Raw genomic sequence first — 23,414 nt, 5'->3', positions numbered from 1 at the left:
GTTTCCCCCCCCCCCCACTCCCCCATATACTGGGAGCATTAAAAATGTTACAAACCATTGTAAATGAGTAAAGATGTCTGAAAGGCGTTGTCTGAGAACCACGGTAAATAAAGAAAACATTCCAAAAGTCATTGCTGAGGCCAAAAAACTATTGTTGCCTGACAGTTTTTCTACCTGTTTCAGGCGAACTTTTAAATAACCTATCGTTCAATCCTGTACGAAAGTATTGATATAGCAAAATTTTACAAAGATCGATCCAAAATTGTAGATTTGTATAGCGAACATACACACACACAGACACAAAATCAATTTATATGCATAGATTTACATTTCGTGCAGTTTCAATGTGATTTTTATGCCGTTTATAGTATCACAGTCGACAATCGTTACAAGGACCCCATGTTATAGTGACCATTCCAATACAAGGACCGGTAGGATAAGTCCTAAATGTATTCAAAGAGCGACTATCACGTAAGTTTTATTTTTGATGTAATGACCCTCCCAATATAATGCCCGTTTTCAAACAGGACGAAAGGGGGTCATTATATAGAGCATCAACTGTAATATATTGAAATTTAATTTCCATTTTATCTCAAAAACTAGAACTAGTCTGACAAAACCAATGCCAGATTCAGGATCAGCTCCCCGAAATCACTCGAAAATCACTGAAATATAGAACAAAATCAGTGTTGAGCAGTGTAAAAATTGTTTTTAATAATATTAATTTTTTAAGTCCCCATCCAAACAGATCGTACGGATCTCTTGGAAATACGTGAGGATCATATTGTAAAATAAATAACTCCCCTGATTTTTTAAATAGATTCAGAGTCGACTCATTAATGAAACCCAATCTGAATAAAGCTATTACTTTAATCTGTACTATCTGTTCAATGAGAAAGTGAAATCAGTTATTTTCACCCAGTCACAGATATATTTGTTCTTTGATCTGGTCGTTCCCTCCATCAGGGAACGGCTAAAATGGACAACTGTTAATGTAGTCTGAGCAGTGTACAGTTTGAAAGCAAAAATGTCAGATATATGATAGAATAGTTATTCGTCTTTCATTCTCACTATGAAGGGCAACATAAGCTATGGAATCTCCCATGCATGCGTGAACATGTACCAGATATAAATGGTGGAGGAGAAGTCCTGGACACATTTTGAAAATAATAAATCAACCAAGTGTCATAAAAAGGTGCATTTTGCCCTAAAACACATCATGGCATAGACTTTTTGATAAATTGAAAAAAAGCTCAAATTTAACTCAGTGGGACGGGAGTGCTGTAAAATGGCATAACGCATAAAATGCAGCACAAACAGTACATAAGAAATGTTCATGACAATTTTCATGGCAAAAAACTGCCATATTTCCACATGAGCAACCTCTCACACATTTAGATGTAGCCTGAGTTAAAAAGAGCACTCACACTGGAATGCGGCAGTTTTATGTAACACTAATTTTGATAAACGTTAATAATTATGCGCTGTTTGTGTTGTATTTTATGTGTTATGTTACAGCACCACCTGTGAATAAAATGTTGAACTTTTTTCAATTTATCGAAAAAAAAACCAAAAACTCAAGGCCATGATAAGTACAGTCAGTTCGCAATAACTCAAACTGATAGCTCGAATATCTGTTTAAGTGAAAGTTTTCACTCATCCCCAGAACTTTTTCTGCATTTTAGCGTTAAAAATTTCCCTAAACTCAAAGTTTTTGGGAATGAGAGAAATTTAAAAAGTAGCATTTAGCAGTTCACAATATATATATAGAATTTAGCAGATTCAACGGTCAAAAATCACTGCATTTTTTGATAGGAAATGATCTTGTATACACTTTATTTATGATTTGTTTCATTTATACGAGTATCATGTATGAGTGTCCGTTTCCATAATAACAGTATATACAGCTACTCCAGTAGTCTGGCATGCTTTACCAAAGCAATATTTGTAAATAGCGTTATGATATTAATAAATTTTCCCACTCTGAAATCGGACTTTCTGATAAGTCAAACTAACAATAACTCGAAGTTTTTTGTCTGCTGCTATCAAGGTTTGACTGTATTTTGGTGCAAACCAACCGCACCTTTTTATGTCAAGTTGTTGATTTGTTATTAATTTTTAAAATGTGTCCAGGAGTTCTCCTCCATTTTGTATTATTATGTGTTTAATATAAATATTTGCCTGACAGTCAAGTAATTGGAGCAACATATCTCAAACACTGCTATGGGTTGGACCTTCCCCCAAGACATTGTCAGGGGTTCCACGAGAAACAGTAATGAACAGCTATAACAAATAGCGACCCCCATTTGTAGTGGGAATTTTCTCTAGAATTATCGTATGCTGCAAGGTTTCTCCAGATAATATTTCGCAGCCAGGTCAGAAAGGTTGAGAAACTCTGGATTCGAGCAATTGCCTTAGAATTCACAGGAGTATAGGCATGAATCCTTGTAAGTGACATGAAAGCAGAGCAGTTTTAGAATATTCTTCAAACTGCAGGTCTTTGCTTAATCAGATCTTAAGTGAATATAATGAACATGATGTGACAAAGACGATCAAAATCATACACCACATTAGTGAGAAGAGAGTCTGAAAAGAGAGAATTAACGGGAACACAAGCATAGAAAAATCCTTCGTTTTGAGATATTATGAGTGTAATTTGGTACAGAAATTCTTTCTTTTAAAATTGAACGAAACCTCTTTTAAGAATTTCTGATTTTTTTTAAGGCTTTTACAAATTTTATGGTGAATCACTGAATTATCATGTAGCATTTAATGAACATATTACGATTAATAATTATGCAATTATTGTACACTTAAATCTATACGTCATTGTATAATGAATTAGAATGTGAATAACATGAATCTAGATCACACATTCGGGCGCCCCACGAGGAATCGTATTAATTTTTTCAAACAGTATATATGTATTTACTAGAGGAGGGGGGGGGGGTCCATCTGAGAAATATATCTGTGGGGTCCCACTCAGGAATGTGGGGGTACCATTTTTATGACATCAAATCAGAAGGTAAACATTTATCTCAAGAAATTTGAAAAACTTCATTAGAATCAATTTCGTAAATGAGCAATTTCCTCATCACAGCTGCTATTGCGTGTAAACGATGTTTGACACAAATAAGGCTGGCATCGTAGCATCAGTTCCACAAACACACACATACACGCATGATTATTCTATATTCGACTGACCGAACAGAGTTATATTATATATATATAATAATTTTGGAATGGATTTTTTAGGTGCACTTTACATATATTATAATACTTCTGTGTTTCTTTTTATTATATTATGAAATTTTTCTCGGGACGATATAAATAAATCTATATGAACAGGTACTTTATATTATTCTTTCTCTCTTTTTTTTGCATACATACTACATCATAAAAATATATGACACACACTGCACATACACACAGACACGCACAGAAAAAAATGTACAAAATATAAACATAATCACATCGACTGCACATAGATAACGGTTACCTATGGGAGAGGTGATTCGGGAGAAGGGCACTGTGTGCTGCATCAAATAATCAGCGTATAATTATTCCAGCTTGTGCTACTTCGAAATAAATACTAAGCTGGCATTGCATGGAAATATAGAGCTGCAATATTTTGCATACGCACATTTATATATATTATACATATATATAGATATATATTGTATCACATTTCTCTAAATTTCACAGAAGCAGCCAATGCTTATTATATATATAATGAAATATAACTATATATTTTCTTTTTTTGCATTGCAAGACGTCCTATTAGACAGGAGTGACAGTCAGAGTTTCGACGTCAGAGTGAGATGAGAATGTTCTGCGATGCCTGCTGCTGCTATTCAGTTTCGGCGATAAAGGCAATAATCTTGGCCTCTCGACAACTGGTGTCTGATGTACTGACGATACTGATGCTGCAGCAGCTTTCTTTGAGCAAGTAGACTTGAGAGATTCCTGCAAATAGTGAGGGGGGAATAATATCAATTTTCTTTTATACATTTGGCATATGCCACAACATATTGTTGAGTAACTAGTGAAAGCAATGCTCAAGGCTTGTAAATACACCACAGTATTATGATTTTACAGGATGCTAGTACCAATTGGCATTGAACAGACGATTAATTTATGCATACATGTGTATATTGACGAAAACTGATCTGTAACTAAGGTGCGCCCTTATCATAAAATTATTATTATGCATACATTAATTTTGCATCATTAATAATAACCACTCGCTACTCAAGATGGACTAATTAGAACAAAGAATAAATCTGTGCAAACAGTGTGCAGGAAAGCTCTGAATAGATTCATATTGAAAGAGAGGTTCTTTCAAGAAAAAGGGTTGTCGTTGGTAAGAGTTCATTTTCCCAGTGTTTCCCTCAACACTGATGGTTGGCATCATCAGGAGGTGTGTAAGTTGAGATACTAGATACTGAATTAAAATATTTGTTTCTAGTCACAAGTCTAAGACTTTTAAACAGCTGACATCCTTCTAGACCAGTGTTTCTCAACCTATGGTCCACGACGATGGCTAGGTGGTTCACAGGCAGACTTGATGATTCAATTTTAACTAGATGAAAAATTATTCAATTGTTGTAATTAATATCATAGTAATATCCATATGGATTCGCAAATGAAAATTTACCTTCATACTTAGGTTCATTATACCTGATCAAGGAAAATGCCAGAAAATTGAGATCCTGAATACGGGATATCTCTAATTTGCAGCCCGAAACTGCAATTTACAACAAATATGCTAATTAATGCAAAAAGAGATGAATGGTGGAGGTAACCACAAATCAAAGTGAACAAAAATTTGGTGGAAAAACATTCAAATGACCCAATTACTGTACTGACTGGGACGTCGCCAATTGTCTTGCCATAAAAAACGTTGCCATAAATCAGAAAAATCCCTAATTGCAGTTAAAATTGAGGAAAAATTGAAGGAAAAACAGTTTAACTTGACAATGTTAGATGCACGTTTGTATTTATACCCAAAATTATCATGTTATTAATACAATGTTTATTAACGATTTTAGTGAACATTATAAGACGAGAAAACAAACTCATAACGATGACGACCCTTTGCCATAAGAATCTCTCTTTGAATTGGACTATGGCTCAAAAATCTTATTAAGAAATGAATGCACTCATTTTTTGTACCGGTTACGTCTCTTTGTAAAATATTTATATATTGATCAATCAAATGAATCCTTTTTAGAGAGAGATAGATGGCTTTTTCTCAGCTCGAGATATCAAGCAAACAGTTATTTTCCGGGTATTATGCTGAGGTGAACTCGGAAATAAAAGTCATCGTGTCTCTATTGGGACTTGAACCCAGGCCCTCTTGCCCAGTATGCAAGAGGGCCTGGGTTCGAGTCCCGGCGGAGACGTGATGAGTTTTTTTCTCTTCAGAAAAGGGTGGAGGGAGACAAAAGTTTAGAAGACTCTGCTGCAGGGCTTTCTCAAGGGTCTGAACAAATTCTAAAGTCACCAGGGCTACTTCACCCTTCACCCACACATAAATTCCTGCCATACCGCTATACAGCAATTTACTACCATTAACGAGTTGGGTTGGAAATGAAGACGCCGTTTATTGGCGGCCGCCTCAAGCTCATTAGGGGAAAATATCTTATCTATATTCCCCCCCCCCCCCAGATCAAACCGGGGACCTGATGGTCACCTTCACGGTGGTGCACAAGCATCTTACCACCAATCAGGCGTAAGAATTTAAGCCTTTTTTTCTTTCCTTCAAACCAAGCACAACTCTAGTCTATCACCATGGGCAATTTACCTCCGAATGAGCTGTGCTGGAAGTGTGAGTGTGTGTACCTAACAGTCTGAGTGCATATCATTATCTGATTGTTCAGTGCCGCTATCTATATTTCAGAAGTGAAGTGGTGAAGTGAGTGAAGTGTAATGATTGAATATTTGTACCATTGTAGGCCTGCTGCTTTCTGTGGCGAGACTTTATAATGGTGAGATGGGCTCAAATTCGCACCTTGAAGTTGGGAACCACAGAAAACCAACTTCAGCCGACTACCACTGTGGTGACGTGGGGTTCGAACCAGAGTCCTCGTGATGCGAGTCTGTCACTACAACCACTCGACTACCACAGCCGCTCACATAAGAGCAACAGGCCTACAACGATACAGTCATTCAATAATTACACTTTACTCATAGTTAGAAAAAACTGATGGCAGATGGTGGCACCACACATAACAAACATTACACAAAAACAAACTTCATGCCAGGTTCATAACACGTACACAGACATTCCAGCATGTACCAATTCGTTAGAGGTTCCACAGAGAAATATGGGCGAGGTGCATGCATGTGTGGTTTAGTAGTAGTTTCGCCAATTTTTACTCTACCAAACTAGCCAAAAAATTCCCATTAATGGACGATAGCCGCCTTAACATTATAAAATAGGATGATTTCTGATGTTGATTTTTTCCTCATAGATTTTTTGTTTTCTTTCTAACCCTGCCCCCCCCCCCCCTGCGCAGAATTATACCTTTTCTTACACTTTCAAATTGACCAGGAAATTCGAAAGAGCTTTGGTTTACTTAAATCAAAGCTAAAAAGTATTTGAAAAGCTTACCTGAGAGCTTCTCCAAGTTGAAAACTGTAAATAGGAATGAAAAATCATTAATACAAATAAATTATTGCAATACAATTATCATCAAACAAAGTGTTCACAATTCGAAAATAATTGAAAAGAGAAATATGCATATTAGCAAATATTATTGAGGTTAATATTACTGATAATTGAAGCCATTCGGGCCAAGTTAACTATATTTTTCACAGATTGGTTATTACAACGGGGGCGGGGGACAAAATAATTTGTCCATAAAAGAGGGGTTTGAAATGCATACTTTTAAATATTTTAATTAAAAGGGGTGAGACTACATCACAGGGATGTCTGTTAAGAGGGGGGGGGGCTTTACTGTTTGATATAGGGTTCCCAGCAAAATCTGCTTGATCCGACTTTCCCTGATCGAAACTCTGGAAGAAAGAAATACAATTCCAAATCTTAACCATCCAAATTTCGAATTTTTCTTTTCGAGTTTCAGTTTTTTTCCCCTGAAATCTATCAAATATTTGCATAAAATGCAAATTGCTGACTTTTGCCAAATATCTTACATTTTCCATTTTACCATTTTTCACTTCCCCTGACTTTCTCTGACTTACCAGGTTGGTAGGAACCCTGTAATAGGATTAAGTAGTATTCAAATGTTTTGAGTCATCTGAGGCCAGTCGTGTTTTTAAGGGTATCAAAAGAACAGTATATTGTGTGTGGCTACATACAACCTGTTTTACTACATGCTCAAGTGATTTTTAGGTGGAGCGCGATCTGCAGGTCTCTTACTTCAATTAAAAATCTTTAGAGCTAGGCTTTGTCCAGTGAATGCTCTTGAGAAGAATTCAGGATTTTAGTATAGGTATCACACATTAACCACAATAACATAGGCATAGGAGTAAACTGGTATCTGGCCCATGGGAGCCAGCTCCCACCCCAAATATACCCAAATATATACAACTATTTCCATACAACCTAAAGATGTATACGCATATACATTAGACCAGTCCGCTCCGCCTTTGATGCTGGAGGAGGGGCAATACCCCATGGCACCCTCATATATATCTGAAAATGGGAACTTTCAGAAATGCCAATAAATGTAACAACCAAAGTAAACCTCGCCATGCTCCAGGCAAAGACCGCAAAGCAATAAAACTGACCAGACAGTGGGAACAATTCATAATAGTTACATTTGTTTTTCTGTTTTTGATTTTTTTAGCGGTTCAATTTTAGTTGCGAAAAATTATTGTGGGTGGTCTGGGTTTCTTTATCAGTTATAGTGACGCCATATCTTATAAAAATTGGGAAAAGGAACGTTACAGAGGGTGCACGCACAGCGTCCTCCTTTATACAATACAAATAAGCAAATATGCTTGTGAGTTATACAAATACAACGCCACAACAGGCAAATTGCCCAACGAGGTGGCTGACTTGAGAACATCATGGATCCCCGAGCCATTTTTTGGAGGCCCTACCTACTACTTCTACACCACACTGAAGTTTCTGAGTTTTTGAATCTGATAGCCAATCAGAACGAATTTGAGGGGAGGTCTACCTGATTGCGAGGCACATAGTGAAATTTCTTAACTGAGTGTAGTAGCTGTCCTACCCTCCACGATGTTCTCCTGCGATCGTAACGGTCTAGCGTCCTCCTCGCATACGATTGGACGAGGCCGTTGCTATTCTTGCCGCCTTGTGACGCTAATGACGTGGAGCTGCTTCCGCTGACCAGTCTCTTCTCACTCTTCGACTTTTTAGCCACTAAGCTCTCTGACTCGAGAGATAACCTATACATTTGGAAGGAAAAAGAATTCATGTAAATTAATATAATTAACACAAAACAGCTTGGAAACTTTGTGGGGGGGGGGGGGAGAGGTCCGTCAGGATTTGTCTCTAAATGCACACATAATTCCATTCCAGTAGCATTAACAAAAATAACAACTGACCTCGCAGGTTGTATCAAGTTCTGCCACTCCGTGGTCAGGTGTCTCCGGATGATATTCTTCGATGTCGGGATCCCCAGAGCCGTTGCCATCGTCTCCGCGGAGAAGGTGTTCTCCAGTACCGCCAGGGCACCGTGTACGCCACTGTTGCGGAGATTCTCGGCGTATTCGCCAAGGTCGATGCTTGCCGCCCACTTGATGAAGCGCTGGTTTGTCCAGACCAAAGGGTCGACGTCCATGCTCTCGCTGTTCATTCGCCGTTGGTTCAAGACCTATAAACAGATGGGAGACAGGAGAAAACCTCAAATTATTCTTGCTCCCACTAATCATAGAGGATAGATAGCACACAATAACAGCTAATAATAATTTTGATATACAATGTTTTGTATACGTATCCTCAATTTCCCTGACATCATAGTTTGTTTAACAATGGTCCTCCCAACAGATATTTTTTCAACGCCCCTGACCGCGTAATTTGTTCAACAATGGTTTTCTGAACGAATCATTTTTTTTTTCAATGTCCCTTACAGCAGAATTTGTTCGAAAATGGTCCTCCCAACACGTGTTTTTTTTTTTTTTTTTTTCAATTTTCCTGACAACGTTGTTCAACAATGTTCCCCCAGATTTGTTTTTTAATTTCCACAGGGTAGTGGAGTTTGTTCCACAGTGGCGTTCCTAACAAATGTTAATTTTCGACGTACCTGACTGTGGAGTTTGAAAAACATTTGTTAGGAGGACTGTTGGGGGGAACAACGTCCCTGAAAGTGGAGTTTTTTTAACAATGGTCCTCCCAACAGATGCCTTTTCAACGTCCCTGACAGAGGAACGTTCACTCAAAAAAAAGGTTTTTCCTTTTTTTTGAGTGAAAGTTTTTCCGAATTCTATCAATATAAAGTCCTCCGAACAGTTTTTTTTCAACGTCCTCGACAGCAGAGTTTGAGAAAAAAAAATTATACTGGGATGAGGACCATTGTTGAACAACATCCCACACAGCAGAAGTTGTTCACAATGGTCCTCCTAACGGATGATTTTTTTTCAATGTCCCTGACTGCGGAGTTTTTCAAAAATGGTCCTCCCAACAGATTTTTTTTTCAATTTACCTGTCAGTGGAATTTGTTCCACAATGGTCCTCCCAACAGTTAATTTTTTAACTGCTAGCTGAGTTAATTCAATAATGATCCACCCAATAGATGTGTTTTTTTAATGTCCCTATCAAAGGTTTTTTTAACGATGTTCTTCCCTGAAAATGTTATTCCCCTCAAAAATAGTGGGTTTTCTAACAATATCCTCTTCCCGGACATGTTCTTCAATGATACTTCTCTCCTGATAGATTTTTTTCCCCAACAATCCTTTTCTATATACCATTTTTATCGCTCATAACACCATTCCAAGAGATGTTTTTTCAAATGCAGCTTTCATTTTTCTTCATTTTATTGGTACGGGGGGGGGTTTCGTGGACGCAGTTCTGAAAAGTTCCACACAAATCTCAATAGAAAAAACTCATTCTCAAAATTGTTCCCTCCACTTAAAAATCAAATTGCCCTCCCACTCTCCTTGTCGTGATGTATTGGGAATCACAGTGTTAGACGGAGATTGCTTTCCAAATTCGATCATAGTGTCGATCCCACTCATAAAATTACCGTTTAGAACGTTTTCCTGTTTAGTACGACTTACTATCGTGGTCCCAACTCCAAGTAATTCTCATTAAGATTTGTATGTAGACAATTTGTTGTTAAGACATTGTATGTAGGTACGTTGCATTGTATATTCATTAATTATTGGTGGGGGGGGGGGGTGGAATAGCCTCAGGTTCCAGCGGGTTTAACGAAGGCCTCGGCTTGAGTGTGTACGGTATAGAAAGGAAGCACCCCCCTACCTGTCTGTCGAAATTGAGGATCCTGAGGAGATGGATGCCGTGGATGATGCTCATCTGGTGGAACTTCCTCGTAATGCCGAAGTGCTTCTCGAGATCCTTCTTGGTTAGAGTGTCCAGAACTCTTCCGTCGACTAGGTGTTCTGAGAAGATTGGCAGGTAGCTCGTCAGGGCAATGCTAGGCAGCCATTCCTCGACGACCCACGAATGAGTCATCAGGCAAATCTTCGGGTACCGGCTTTTAAGAATACAGGAGGAGAAGCATTGGAAATATTGTCGTGACGATTCAAAATATATACATATATATCATTTTTGTGATTTTCCATGACCGCATACTTACCATAATGAAGGCTCCCGATGTTCCTCGATGGCCAACCTGAGCTTCCTCCTGTGCATGACGTTCGAGATTCCCAACCCTTCTTCAAGCTCGGCGTCGGACAGCTCCAGAAGGACCTTTCGATATAATGAAATAAGTTCAGAAATTTGGGTTTTTGATTCACAAAAATTTACATATAGATTAGAGGTGAACAACTTCTTGCCCATGGGTCGAATGTGGGCCGCCAAGGTGTTCCATCCGGTCCGCGAAAGATGTTTCGGTAGAAAAGTACAACTTGATCTATACCAAGCCTTGGGGAGTGGGCCCAAGAGTGAGGGCCACTTTATTGGTTGAAAATGTGTCAGGGGTCACTCAAGCAGGGCCGTCTTAAAGACATAATGGGGTCCCCGGCCCAAGTAATTTTTTTGAGGCCATGGGAAATGGCCTGGAAAGTTCTCGAAAATATAAACCAGTTCGCATTTTTGTGAGGCCCCCGGACCCGGGTGGGTACATGCGGCACGACACTCGAGTAATCTAGGAATGTGCTGTTGGTCATTTAAGTGATCTGAGAATATACCGCAGTCACTTGAGTGATCTGGGAATATGGCTGCGGGCGACTCAGTAATGTGGAAATGTGCCGTGGGCCGTCTGCGTGATTTTGATCTGTGCCGCATGTACCTTAAGTGATTTGTAAATATGCCGTCAAATTCATTTTTACAAAATTAGGTTTGAGGTCGCTGGGCTACAGCAGATCGTTCCAAGGCCCACATTTTGCCCGCGAGCCATGGATTAAGCATGTATGATCTACATGTAAGCTGACCGAATTTTCTTGACAAAAATACAGGAAATCTGGATCCATACAATACGTCGCAAATTATCACCAAGAACATTGTCAAAGGCAAGTAAAAGTGTCAAGTGTCAATTAGTCAAAGGCCAATTTGCCAATTATTAGTAAAAAGTTTTCAACTCTGGCTCAAATTGCTGAAAAGTCGCCAAAGATGTGAAATAGAGGGCTACCGCAAGGCGCGATGAATTAAAATATAATCCCCCCCCCCCAAAAAAAAAAACCGTACACGTTCGCCAAATATGTGAAATGAATATGCAGTCGACGAGTGATATGATGCCATACTTCGTCCCGTCGAAAACGGACGTTATATTGAGGGGAGGGTCGTTACATCGAAAGTGAAACATGTATGATAGTCGTACTATGGAAACATTTGGGACTTATCCTACCAGTCGTTGTAATGAAATGTTAGCTGTAACGTGGGGTCATTATAACGAGTGTCGACTGTATTTACATGACTATAATTAATCATGATACATATTTATATTATAATGTAATCTTCTCTTATAATGTAATCATAATTCTTGATCGCAGGGAAAATTCAAGACAGCCTTGTGAAAAAATACGGGACATTTCATAAAAAGCTTTCTTGGGGGGGGGGGAAGAAATCATATTAATGTTCAGTAAAATACGGGTCTTTTTTATGGTCACCGCTATACGTGCGGAGTTTCTGGCCCGCCGCGAACTGAAAAGTTTGTGCACCTCTGACATTGATCATCGCGGTGGTAGTCCTACCCCCTACATCCCAGAACAAAGATACCTTTCCGCTCTTTATGTTTTCGCCACACATGGTTCCGTACTGTGGCATGTCCATAGTAATCTCTAACCAAGCAAGGACCGTAGCTGCCCTCCAGTGCTCCATCGGAGTCCCGTGAGTCTCCTCGAGCAGCCGCAACTTCTGGTGGTAGCTCTCTTCGCTCAGGGGGCTACTCGAACATACGCTGCTCTTCGGTGACCACGAGGTGCGACTGTCTGTGGGGGGGAGAGAGGAAATACAATTTTGTGTTATCAGTAGCAGCACCAAAATACAATATATGGAAAATTCACCTCCACGCAATTCATCGATAGGAAAATTCACCGACAACGATTCATCAACGGTGGGCGAGTGACTAAGTAAGTGAGTGAATGTGAGAGCGAGTGAACGAATAGAGTGAGTTGGTGGGTGATCTGGCGAATAAGCTAATGTATGGGTGGGTAAGTGACCGTATGAATGAGCGATTGAGTGAGTGACAGCATGAATGACCGAGTAAGTGAGCGATTGAGTTGGTATCGCTTTTCCTCTGGCTCACCTGTTCACTCTCTGATTCACTTGATCAATCACTCAGTCATTCACTTGATCAATCACTCAGTCATTCACTTGATCAATCACTCAGTCATTCACTTGATCAATCACTCAGTCATTCACTTGATCAATCACTCAGTCATTCACTTGATCAATCACTCAGTCATTCACTTGATCAATCACTCAGTCATTCACTTGATCAATCACTCAGTCATTCACTTGATCAATCACTCAGTCATTCACTTGATCAATCACTCAGTCATTCACTTGATCAATCACTCAGTCATTCACTTGATCAATCACTCAGTCATTCACTTGATCAATCACTCAGTCATTCACTTGTTCACTCACTATGTGTTACTTTGTCGATGACTTGACATGTCGGTGAATTGCTGGTCATGAATTTTCCGCACTCGCCACACAACACATTGCGCGATTAGCATTGTGTTGGATGGGGTCTAGGTCAATTCGTCGCGATCAACTTGTCGCACGACAATTCGTCGCAATCAATTTGTCGCAGCGTCAATTCGTCGTGCTACAAACTCGTCGCGGTACAAATTTGTCGCAGAGTCAGTTCGTCGCGGTACAAATTTGTCGCAGAGTCAGTTCGTCGCGGTGAAAATTTGTCGCAGACTCATTTCGTCGCGGTACAAATTTGTCGCAGAGTCAGTTCGTCGCGGTACAAATTTGTCGCAGAATCAGTTCGTCGCGGTACGAATTTGTCGCAGAATCAGTTCGTCGCGGTACAAATTTGTCGCAGAGTCAGTACGCCGATCAAATAAATTTTCAAAATTAAATTTTCACCGTATAAGCCGCACTCCCGCTTTCTGGCGGGATCTCCATTTCTCGCAGCGAGGGGCGTTGGGCGAACACACCAAGATGATAAATTACGATAAAATAAATTTTCAAAATTAAATTTTCACCGTATAAGCCGCACTCCCGCTTTCTGGCGGGAACTCCATTTCTCACAGCGAGTGGCGTTGGGCGAACACACCAAGATGATAAATTACGATAAAATAAATTTTCAAAATTAAATTTTCACCGTATAAGCCGCACTCCCGCTTTCTGGCGGGATCTCCATTTCTCGCAGCGAGTGGCGTTGGGCGAACACACCAAGATGATAAATTACGATAAAATAAATTTTCAAAATTAAATTTTCACCGTATAAGCCGCACTCCCGCTTTCTGGCGGGATCTCCATTTCTCACAGCGAGTGGCGTTGGGCGAACACACCAAGATGATAAATTACGATAAAATAAATTTTCAAAATTAAATTTTCACCGTATAAGCCGCACTCCCGCTTTCTGGCGGGATCTCCATTTCTCGCAGCGAGTGGCGTTGGGCGAACACACCAAGATGATAAATTACGATAAAATAAATTTTCAAAATTAAATTTTCACCGTATAAGCCGCACTCCCGCTTTCTGGCGGGATCTCCATTTCTCACAGCGAGTGGCGTTGGGCGAACACACCAAGATGATAAATTACGATAAAATAAATTTTCAAAATTAAATTTTCACCGTATAAGCCGCACTCCCGCTTTCTGGCGGGATCTCCATTTCTCGCAGCGAGTGGCGTTGGGCGAACACACCAAGATGATAAATTACGATAAAATAAATTTTCAAAATTAAATTTTCACCGTATAAGCCGCACTCCCGCTTTCTGGCGGGATCTCCATTTCTCACAGCGAGTGGCGTTGGGCGAACACACCAAGATGATAAATTACGATAAAATAAATTTTCAAAATTAAATTTTCATCGTATAAGCCGCACTCCCGCTTTCTGGCGGGATCTCCATTTCTCGCAGCGAGGGGTGTTGCGGGAACACACCAAGATGATAAATTAGGATCAATGCCCATCCCAAAGCACAATTTGCCTAAGGGGTCATTCAAGTATTACGTCAGGATCGGGGAGGGAGTTTCGGATTTGTTGACTTTTGATGGCGGGGGGGGGGGGGTTGAAGGTCGCTTACGTCATCAACCACCCCTTTTTGAAGATATGAAATATTCTAAGCTTCTGGTGAAATTTTGCTGACGGGGGTCAGTGTTTTGCTGATTTTTGCTGACAAGGGGGAGGGGGTCAAAAATGGCTGAAAATCTGCTCACGTAATACTTGAATGGCCCTAATTCACTATTGAATATGTATCTGCCATGTAGGGAATACATCTTTGAGGAATTTTTTACCGACAATATATCTAAGGCTAGCATTACACTATGAAAGTGTTCTAAAAGTCCTTTTATAAAACTTGAAAAATTCAACCAATAAGATTATCGGTTGCATTTGCTCGAATGTAACCTATGAACTTTATTGGTTGGATTTTTTGAGTTTTTAACTTGAGCAACTTATCCGGTGCAAATTAAATTTTGAAAATGTATGTGATCGCAATTTATCATCTCGGTGTGCGCCCCAACTCCCCTCGCTACGAGTAATGCAAATCTCGAGAGAAAGCGACAAGTGTGGCTTATCCGGTGAAAATGAAATATTAATTAAATTAAATTATTAATTATTTCAGGTTCTTGTGGAGATACTGTAGTGGTTAATGTTGGTGGGAGTCTCGATTCCACATGGGACAGATACAAGTTTACACTTAAAGACAGCCTCCGCTGTACTGTAATTTGGGGAATATCATAAACACCGACATTTTTTTACAGAATTTTAAAATTTTATCATAGAAAAAATGATTTTTTTAACATTTACAATAATTAAATAATAAAACATTAATATCAATTGTAATTTTAATTTCGATGTAATTTCGATGATTTTTTTCGAAATGACAAAAAAAAAAATTTAGTAAACTGTGTGCATTTCTTGATGGAAAAAAACTTTTCTTCATGTTTATTTTTTCACGTATGAGACAAAAAAACCTACATACAGATCGCGTGACGAGTTGACTCTGCGATAAATTGACGTCCCGACGAATTGGTTACACGACAAATTGTCACTGCGACGAATTTGTACCGCGACGAATTGGCTCTGCGACGAATTTGTACCGCGACGAATTGGCTCTGCGACGAATTTGTATCGCGACGAATTTGTACCGCGACGAATTTGTATCGCGACGAATTGGCTCTGCGACGAATTTGTACCGCGACGAATTGGCACTGCGACAAATTGATGCGCGACGAGTTGAGCGCGACAAGTTGATTGCGACAAATTGACCGGCTACGTGTTGGATGCACGATCTATGAGAATTGGCTTACTCTGGAACAGGTCCGGGTCCAAGGCTTTCCTCCTCTGCTTGTTCCTGGAGAAGACCCTGGATATGGAACCCCAGGTGCTGCCTTTCTTCTCCTTGCCCTTCTTGGAGATGGTCGCCACTTTCTGGCGCTCTTCGTCCACTACGCAAACAGCAGAATTAAAGATGTCCTCCGCGGAACGGGACAGCAACGACGGTCTGTGGTCTTCAGGAGACGAGGACGCCTTACCCGAATCTACATTCAAGGAAAAATCCGCATTCACAATATATTGCATTGCACTCGGTCACAGAAGAATTACAAATAGATCAAAATTTGATTTATTTACATTTTTTTTAATCGATTTTTATTATATGTACTAAAAATTCTTAAAGGGCCCTCACATCACCGCCCCTAAAGGCGTCAATTTTCTTTCTTTCAAACCGAGCACAACGACGATCTATCGCCATGGGCAATTTACTACAGAATGAGTTATGCCGGAAGTGTAAGTGTGTGTGTGCGCGCCTAATAGTCTGAGTGCGTATCTAGTATTGTGTCTGATTTTTCAGTGCTGCTATCTATATTTCAGAAGTCCCTTGAAGGAGGCTGAAAGGGCTTGGGATAAACCTTGGAAAAACAAGGGGACTCTGGAATAAACCTGACCTTCTATCCGTCCGAAGCCGCACATCAATGTTGAACCGACAAAATGTACTTGACCATAGATCCCGCTTTTAAAGAGACTGTTATGTTTCTTTGATAATTGTTGTCGCACCATGATCATTTTCTGCACGCGAGGGATAATTAGAGCGGGGCCTACAATTTATTCCCGATACCGAACGGCAGCATTTTTCTATACTCACCGAGAGGTTGGTTCGCTAACCCCTCGGTGTGGGACTCACTTTGGTAGCAATCTTTTTCTGTGGTCGTGTCGCCGTTTCTGTTGTGCCCCAGCGTCAGAAAAATTTCTGACATGGACGAAGCGAGTATCGAACTCGCGACACCTTCAAACATCCTTCGGTACTTTAGGTGAGTATCTTATCGACCTGAGCTACCGCACCCTCCTGTTTTTTGGTCCGGAATTATTTTCCTGTTCTTAATTATGCCAGATAACGTTTTTCCCCATTTTATAGATCTCATTAATGGAACATCATATTTCCCTTCCTTTTAGGATGAAAATTTTTTTAATCCATTTTTTTTAAAAATACAGTTGAACCTTGTTAATGCTAAAATATACTTACTCCAAGGTTCCCAAGGCAGAAATTAGGTTAGTGGGGGGGGGGGGGGGGTGGTCTTTCTGGTGCTTCAGACCCTGGACACGTAAGAACCCAAATTCTTTGACCGCTTCAGAAAAATTACTTGCTGGGGCTGACAGAGTTCCAGCCGGGACGATATTCTCGTCATTTTCTTTTCTTTCATACTATAAATTTAATATAGAGAGCCTCGTGAAAAATTTGACCTGGGGGGGGGGCCCCACCAAAGATCCCAGCCTAAGGGGCCTTAGCCGAACCAAAATACAGACTTGGTCTCCCCTCCCCCCCCCCCACATGTGATAGAGTTCATTCTTGCTCTTGGTATTATGGCCCCCAGGCCCTGTCTGTTTCCACCAAGTTTTCTCAATATTTTGTTGTCAAGGTATGGCTCAAAAAGGAGTGGCAGTGCTTTTGGTGTCATGTGAATTTTTATCATTACGAAATTTTAAAATTATCTGTACCTAAACAAAACCTTAGGCTGCGGCCCCTTACAACCTGCCGCCCAGGTGCACCGCATCCCTTGCACCCTCACTTAAGCCGTACCCCGCCCCTTCCAAATATCGGTCCTGCGTACGCCCCTGCCGGGAAGTATCGGTTGTATATTTGTGGCACCACCGAATTCATGACGTGAGAATTGTTTGAGTCCGAGAAGGTGCACCCCATCTATCACCCGTATTGGAAATTAAAACCAAAAATTTAGGTCCACATTTTAGTAAGTTGGGGGGGGGGGGATCCGCTGAATTTCCTTAGACACATTTTACTTATCCTTGTGTTCAGATACTTTGAGAGATGCCGATATATATAAAAAATATCGATATCTGAAATGTTCATTTGAAAGCTGGGACTGACCGCTTTTGTCGTAATTAACTGAGTTTCTTTGAGTTATGAATGCTTTTGCAAAGCTGCCAAACAGTTTGTTCTGTTTAGCTTTCTTTCTCAAAATTCGCTATGTTAATGGCGTGGAGGGAAAAAGTCATCAAGTAAAAGAGTTAAGTTGTCTTTTCCGCTGCGTAGAAGCTAGAGTTTATTGGAAAATTGGTGGAAAAGGAATGTTGCCGAGTTTTAATATGGATATCCTTCTTCCTGTCGTTCCATATACGTGGTTTTTTTAAAAAATAAATAGCTTGACAATGACTTTTTTTGTCCCTCTATCTTCAGCATAAAGATACCATTTTGGACTATGGAATGTTTACTTCAGTCACCACGGCTCGAATTGACAAGAAAAGCCGCAGATTTTAAAAAGAACGGCATAAACAAATGTGGGTGTGACTTGCCTTTCATGCCGGAATACTGCATGGCGATGGTCGGAGTCCCGCCGTAAGACGACGAGGTCGTCGGGTCGGATCCCGGCGTTGGAGTAGGGCTTCCACGCGACGATTCGATGCCGTTGGCCGTCCTGTAAGAAACTGACCCCGGGCTACCGTACGCGCTCGGTGTCTGGCGGAGGTCTTGCTCCATTGAGAGATGTTTCTCTCGCAACTGAAACACATACAACAACAACAATAATAATTAGGGATACGTAACGTAATTTTCATATTTAAGAAATAGAAGAAACGATAAATAAATAATCGCGTATAGCGAGGGATACCTGCATATACAGAATACTGAAAAATGAATACAATATGACGCGTCTAGTCTTTATATAAGCTGTTGCTTGAAATATTCAAAATTCTAACCTTGTAGACCTGCTGAAAGGATTTCCAAGTCCCTTGAGGTCACAAAGTGTATGTTTTTTACGTTTATGTATGTTTGTATCTACGTACGTGTATTTGTTTGCGTCTGTACATATGTTAACTTACTACCTATTTTCGCTTCAAAATGAGTAATTTGTTTTTTCAACGTATATTTTTATTCAAGAAAATAGTATTATACAAAAAATGGGGGAAAAATTGCCAAGAAGCCCACTTGGCTCAAGAGCCTTCCCTCATGGCCGACTTTGCTCTCTGAGCACTTGAATTCTAGAACATTCAACTAAGTACAGTATTTAAACACTTGGCCTCATAATCGAACTTTAAAAAAAAATTGTGCCATTATTCAAGTCGTTTTTGCGAATGAATGCAAAATTCCTCATTTGAAAACTGTTTTTACATGTGAATGCGAAATTTTTGATTTGAGATTGTTTGGGAATGAATGCAAAATTTTTTATTTAAAATTTTTTGCAGATGGATGAAAATTTTTTTTTTTCATAAATGAATGCAAAGAGTTTTTGATTTGAGAAATATTTTTCCGTAAAGATGCAAAATTTTTTGATTTGAGAAATATTTTTCCGTAAAGATGCAAAATTTTTTGATTTACAAAATATTTTTGCGGATGAATGTGAAATTTTTGGTTTGAGAAATATTTTTGATTTTAGAGTTTTTTTGCAGATAAACGAAACAATTTTAATTTGAAATTTTTTTGCGGGAGGGAAAAAATTTTAATCAAATTTCTTTTGTGAATGAATGCAATATTCTCTACTTGAAAACTTTTAGTTGTGCATATAAATGCTCAATTTCCGATTCGGAATTTATTTTTTTTTTTTGTGAAATTTACGTACCTCTAATAATAATAAAAGAAAATTTGTGAACACTTTATTTCGTATATAAACATGTTTTCTTGGGATGTTAGAATTGTATCTAAGACCCCATGCATAGAAATAATTGCGAAAAATTTGCGAAACACTCACGATGGCCAGCTCTTCCTGAAGCTCTTTGATGTGGGCATCTTTGAGTGTGCTCTGATTACAGAAATGTACGCATCTCTCTGCCTCTTCCCTGGCCCTGTGCAGGAGGCTCCTCTTCTCTTTCTCCAGTTCTTCCCGATCCTTACGCAGCTAAAGCAAAACATAAAACAGAAGTTTATTAATTATTCTTTGCATTCAAGGATTCATTACAGGGTCCGTATTTTACCCAATTCTATAATCCTAAATTTGCTACCAGGCTGATATCGCTATGCACCGATAAGAAAACGGGTTTTAACATCTCACAAAAGCACATGATTCCGCGCAATCAAAAATTTATAAATTATTTCCCCTCCCCTCCTTCCGGATGAAAATCGCGTTAAATATGACATAAAATGAATCAAAATTTTGATTCAAAAAATTGATTTTTTGAGTACAACAGTAACTTAAGATCACCCCCCCCCCCTCCCATTCCTCGTTAAAACAATCGTCAGATTAATCTTTATGCTACTATTGTCTATACTACTAACAATATGCTCTAGCATTGCTGAAATTCCATTGAAAATGAGTTTTTGATCAACACTGCAGAACGATAATGCGTTCCAAAAAAAAAAAATACTGCATCATGATTAGTTTCTAAACCCTCCCGTGTGATCTACAAGGGTTTCGCATATAATAATGAATTTTCGAACATTTCTGCAGCCAACAATAAATTTTCGAACAATACTGCACCATAATGATGAATTTTCAAACCATCCTACAGCCAGCAATGAATTTCCAAAAAAATTCCACAGTCAATAATGATTTTTAAACAATTCCACCGTCAATAATGAATCATCCAGTCAACAATGAATCACGAATATTCAAACAATTCCAGTCAACAATGAATCACGAATATTCAAACAATTCCAGTCAACAAAAAATCACGAATATTCAAACAATTCCAGTCAACAATGAATCACGAATATTCAAACAATTCCAGTCAACAATGAATCACGAATATTCAAACAATTCCACAATCAATAATGGATCATCAATCTTCAAACAATTCCACGGTCAACAATATGAATCATCAATCTTCAAACAATTCCACGGTCAACAATATGAATCACCAATCTTCAAAAAATCCCACAGACACCAATCAATCCCCAATCTTCAATCAATCTCACAGCAACAATGAATAATCAATCTTCAAACAATTCCACAGTCAACAATGAATCGTCAATCTTCAAACAATTTCACAGTCAACAATGAATTATCAATCTTCAAACAATTCCAAAGTTAACAATTTTCGAATAATCCAACGGCCTCTAATGAATTTTCGAAAAATCCCACCGCCAACAACATTTTTGCACTTTTCAAACATTTCTGCATCAACGATGCAGATTTTCTAACGATACGGCACCATAATGGTGAATTTTCAAACCCTTCCACAGCCAATTATGAATTTTCACACGTTTAAATTTGAACACAAAATTTTTTCACAAAATTTGAATCGTTCAATTCTTACGGAGGTTTCAAAAGTGTTTATGAACGATTTGCAAATGTATAAGGAGAAACCAGACAGCCATCTTTTTTCACAATGTGTATCATGGTGGTTTTCAACAGGTAGTACGTGGATCCCCGGGGCCACCGATGAGTTTGCTATCTTTCAGATCCACGAAATGTGTTTTAGTATGAAGCAGATATTAAAATCAAATACAGAAAATGCATTTACACCATTTTTTCACTTGACTATGGAATAGTACAGGGATTATTGGTTTTTTGGCGTTTGACCTAGGGCGTCCTGGGGTAACCATCTGGGTTCCGCTTTTGGCCACTTACATAATTAGAAAAGATATGTAATTTACAGCTTCGGTCATTTATTTTCATCTGGATGCAGATTCCGCACTGACCAGTCGCGAACTTATGGTTTTACTGCTTGTGGGCTATACAAATTTTGCCGCCATTCTAGTCTGATTTCCCTAAACATCCTTTGGTCATTTTCTGGGTCACTCTTTTGGCCTTTTGCATGCTTCCAGAGTCTAGGTCACTCTTTTTTGTCACTCACTGAACTGCTCCTTCCCCCTCTAGGTTCCCCCCTTTGGCCACTCACATATTAGCACGCTGCAGGATGATTAAGTCTTTATTATGCATTATATGCTGAAATCAACAATGCAAAAAATATTACACAGAGAACACTTGACATTTGATGAGCACATGCTTGCACGCTCTCTAGGAGACCTTTTTGGCCACCAAGTGCATTCTATGGTCACTCATTCTTTTGGTCCCCCACGTGCTTGCAAATCTTTTTCACTCTTTTGTTTTCTCGACGAACTGGTCCATCACTCTCTAGATCAGTGTTTCCCAAAGTGGGCAATATTGTCCCCTGGTGCTGGTGGGCGATGGAACGGTCCTGGGGGGGGGGGGGGGGGCGATAGAAGCTAAGAGTATAACATAGGATCCTATAGACCGCTTAGCCACCCTGTTAAATACACCTGAAGTACTGACCTGTTTGATGGCCTCGTCACTGTCTTTCATCTTCTGTTCGTAGTTGCGAATAAATTCTCTCAGCTCGGCCTCTTTGTCCTCCAGAGTGCTATAAAGTTGCTTCATTTGAGCCAAAAGATCAAACTTCTCGGCCTTCAGGCGCTTCCTGTCTTGCTTCAGCGCTATACACACATGAAATACAGTATATAAATGAATTAATTTTACGAAATTGCATTGTCATCGACGCTGATCAATCACATCAACTAGTTTATTGGTATTATTAAAAGGTATTATTCAAATTACACCTTGTATCTAGTTTTTCAGCGCTGTCATCGATATTTCAGATGTGAAGTGTAATGATTGAGTATTTGTACCGTTCTCTCTGTGGCGAGACTTTTTAAAGGGTAGATCGGCTCGCATTAGCACTTCCTAGAGATAGAAGGTCTCTCCGCACGCTGCTCGTGACGTCAGCAAGTAGTACATTTTCCCTCAGAATATTCAGGGGCGGAAAAAAAATCCCTGCTCGTGCCAGTATATCATCGTTGTGCGGAAAAGAAATGATCTCGGGCTCAGAATTGCGATTTCTATGCCCCATATCCAATCACCATGCGGTATTTGTGAGCCAACTAGGTAGATTCTACTCCAAAATAAGAATAAGAAACGAAATAGGATGCTGTGGTTCAAAATGTGGCAAACTTGTTAGGTGTTCTTAATGACGCTACAGAAGAACTTGGCAACCCGTGCGGAGGCCTTCTATCTCCGGGACGTGCTGCTCGCATTCACGCTTCGAAGTTGGGAACGACAGAAAACCAATTTATGACACACTGTATTTTCACTCTCGAAACTGACACAGAGTGATTTTGAACATTTTTTAAAATTAGAACCACATCTCTACAACGAACAGTTGATGAGATAAAGCCAAATTAGGACTCAAAGGACACCCTGTATATTTTGTTATTACCCTCTTAATAAGCTCTACACTTCGCTCAAAAGGGGAAAAAAACGTAGGCGTC

General features: G+C 39.5%; 1 protein-coding gene across 3 annotated transcripts in view; it reads right to left on the bottom strand.

Annotated features, from left to right (window-relative positions):
- Window positions 1-3,380: 3,380 nt before the first annotated feature.
- Window positions 3,381-23,414, bottom strand: part of Liprin-gamma (liprin protein kazrin) — a 134,700-nt gene continuing 114,666 nt past the window's right edge. For all 3 annotated transcript variants that reach the window (XM_089246003.1, XM_089246004.1, XM_089246005.1), the window contains exons 4-14: window positions 22,423-22,583; window positions 19,939-20,085; window positions 18,548-18,752; window positions 16,051-16,281; window positions 12,332-12,543; window positions 10,752-10,864; window positions 10,415-10,649; window positions 8,542-8,810; window positions 8,205-8,382; window positions 6,617-6,640; window positions 3,381-3,966 (exon numbers count right to left, since the gene is read on the bottom strand). In XM_089246003.1, coding sequence (XP_089102129.1) covers window positions 3,781-3,966; window positions 6,617-6,640; window positions 8,205-8,382; window positions 8,542-8,810; window positions 10,415-10,649; window positions 10,752-10,864; window positions 12,332-12,543; window positions 16,051-16,281; window positions 18,548-18,752; window positions 19,939-20,085; window positions 22,423-22,583 — 1,961 coding nt within the window. In that variant the 3' untranslated portion in view covers window positions 3,381-3,780. The remainder of the gene's footprint in view (window positions 3,967-6,616; window positions 6,641-8,204; window positions 8,383-8,541; window positions 8,811-10,414; window positions 10,650-10,751; window positions 10,865-12,331; window positions 12,544-16,050; window positions 16,282-18,547; window positions 18,753-19,938; window positions 20,086-22,422; window positions 22,584-23,414) is intronic.

This window comes from Pholcus phalangioides, unplaced genomic scaffold (genome assembly GCF_987345545.1).
Source record: "Pholcus phalangioides strain wild (caught in Gottingen) unplaced genomic scaffold, Ppha-v1.0 ptg000016l_1, whole genome shotgun sequence".
Classification (NCBI taxonomy): Eukaryota; Metazoa; Arthropoda; class Arachnida; order Araneae; family Pholcidae; genus Pholcus; species Pholcus phalangioides.
The sequence above is the reverse complement of the archived record's forward strand: the minus strand, read 5'-3'. Positions and strand labels throughout refer to the sequence as shown.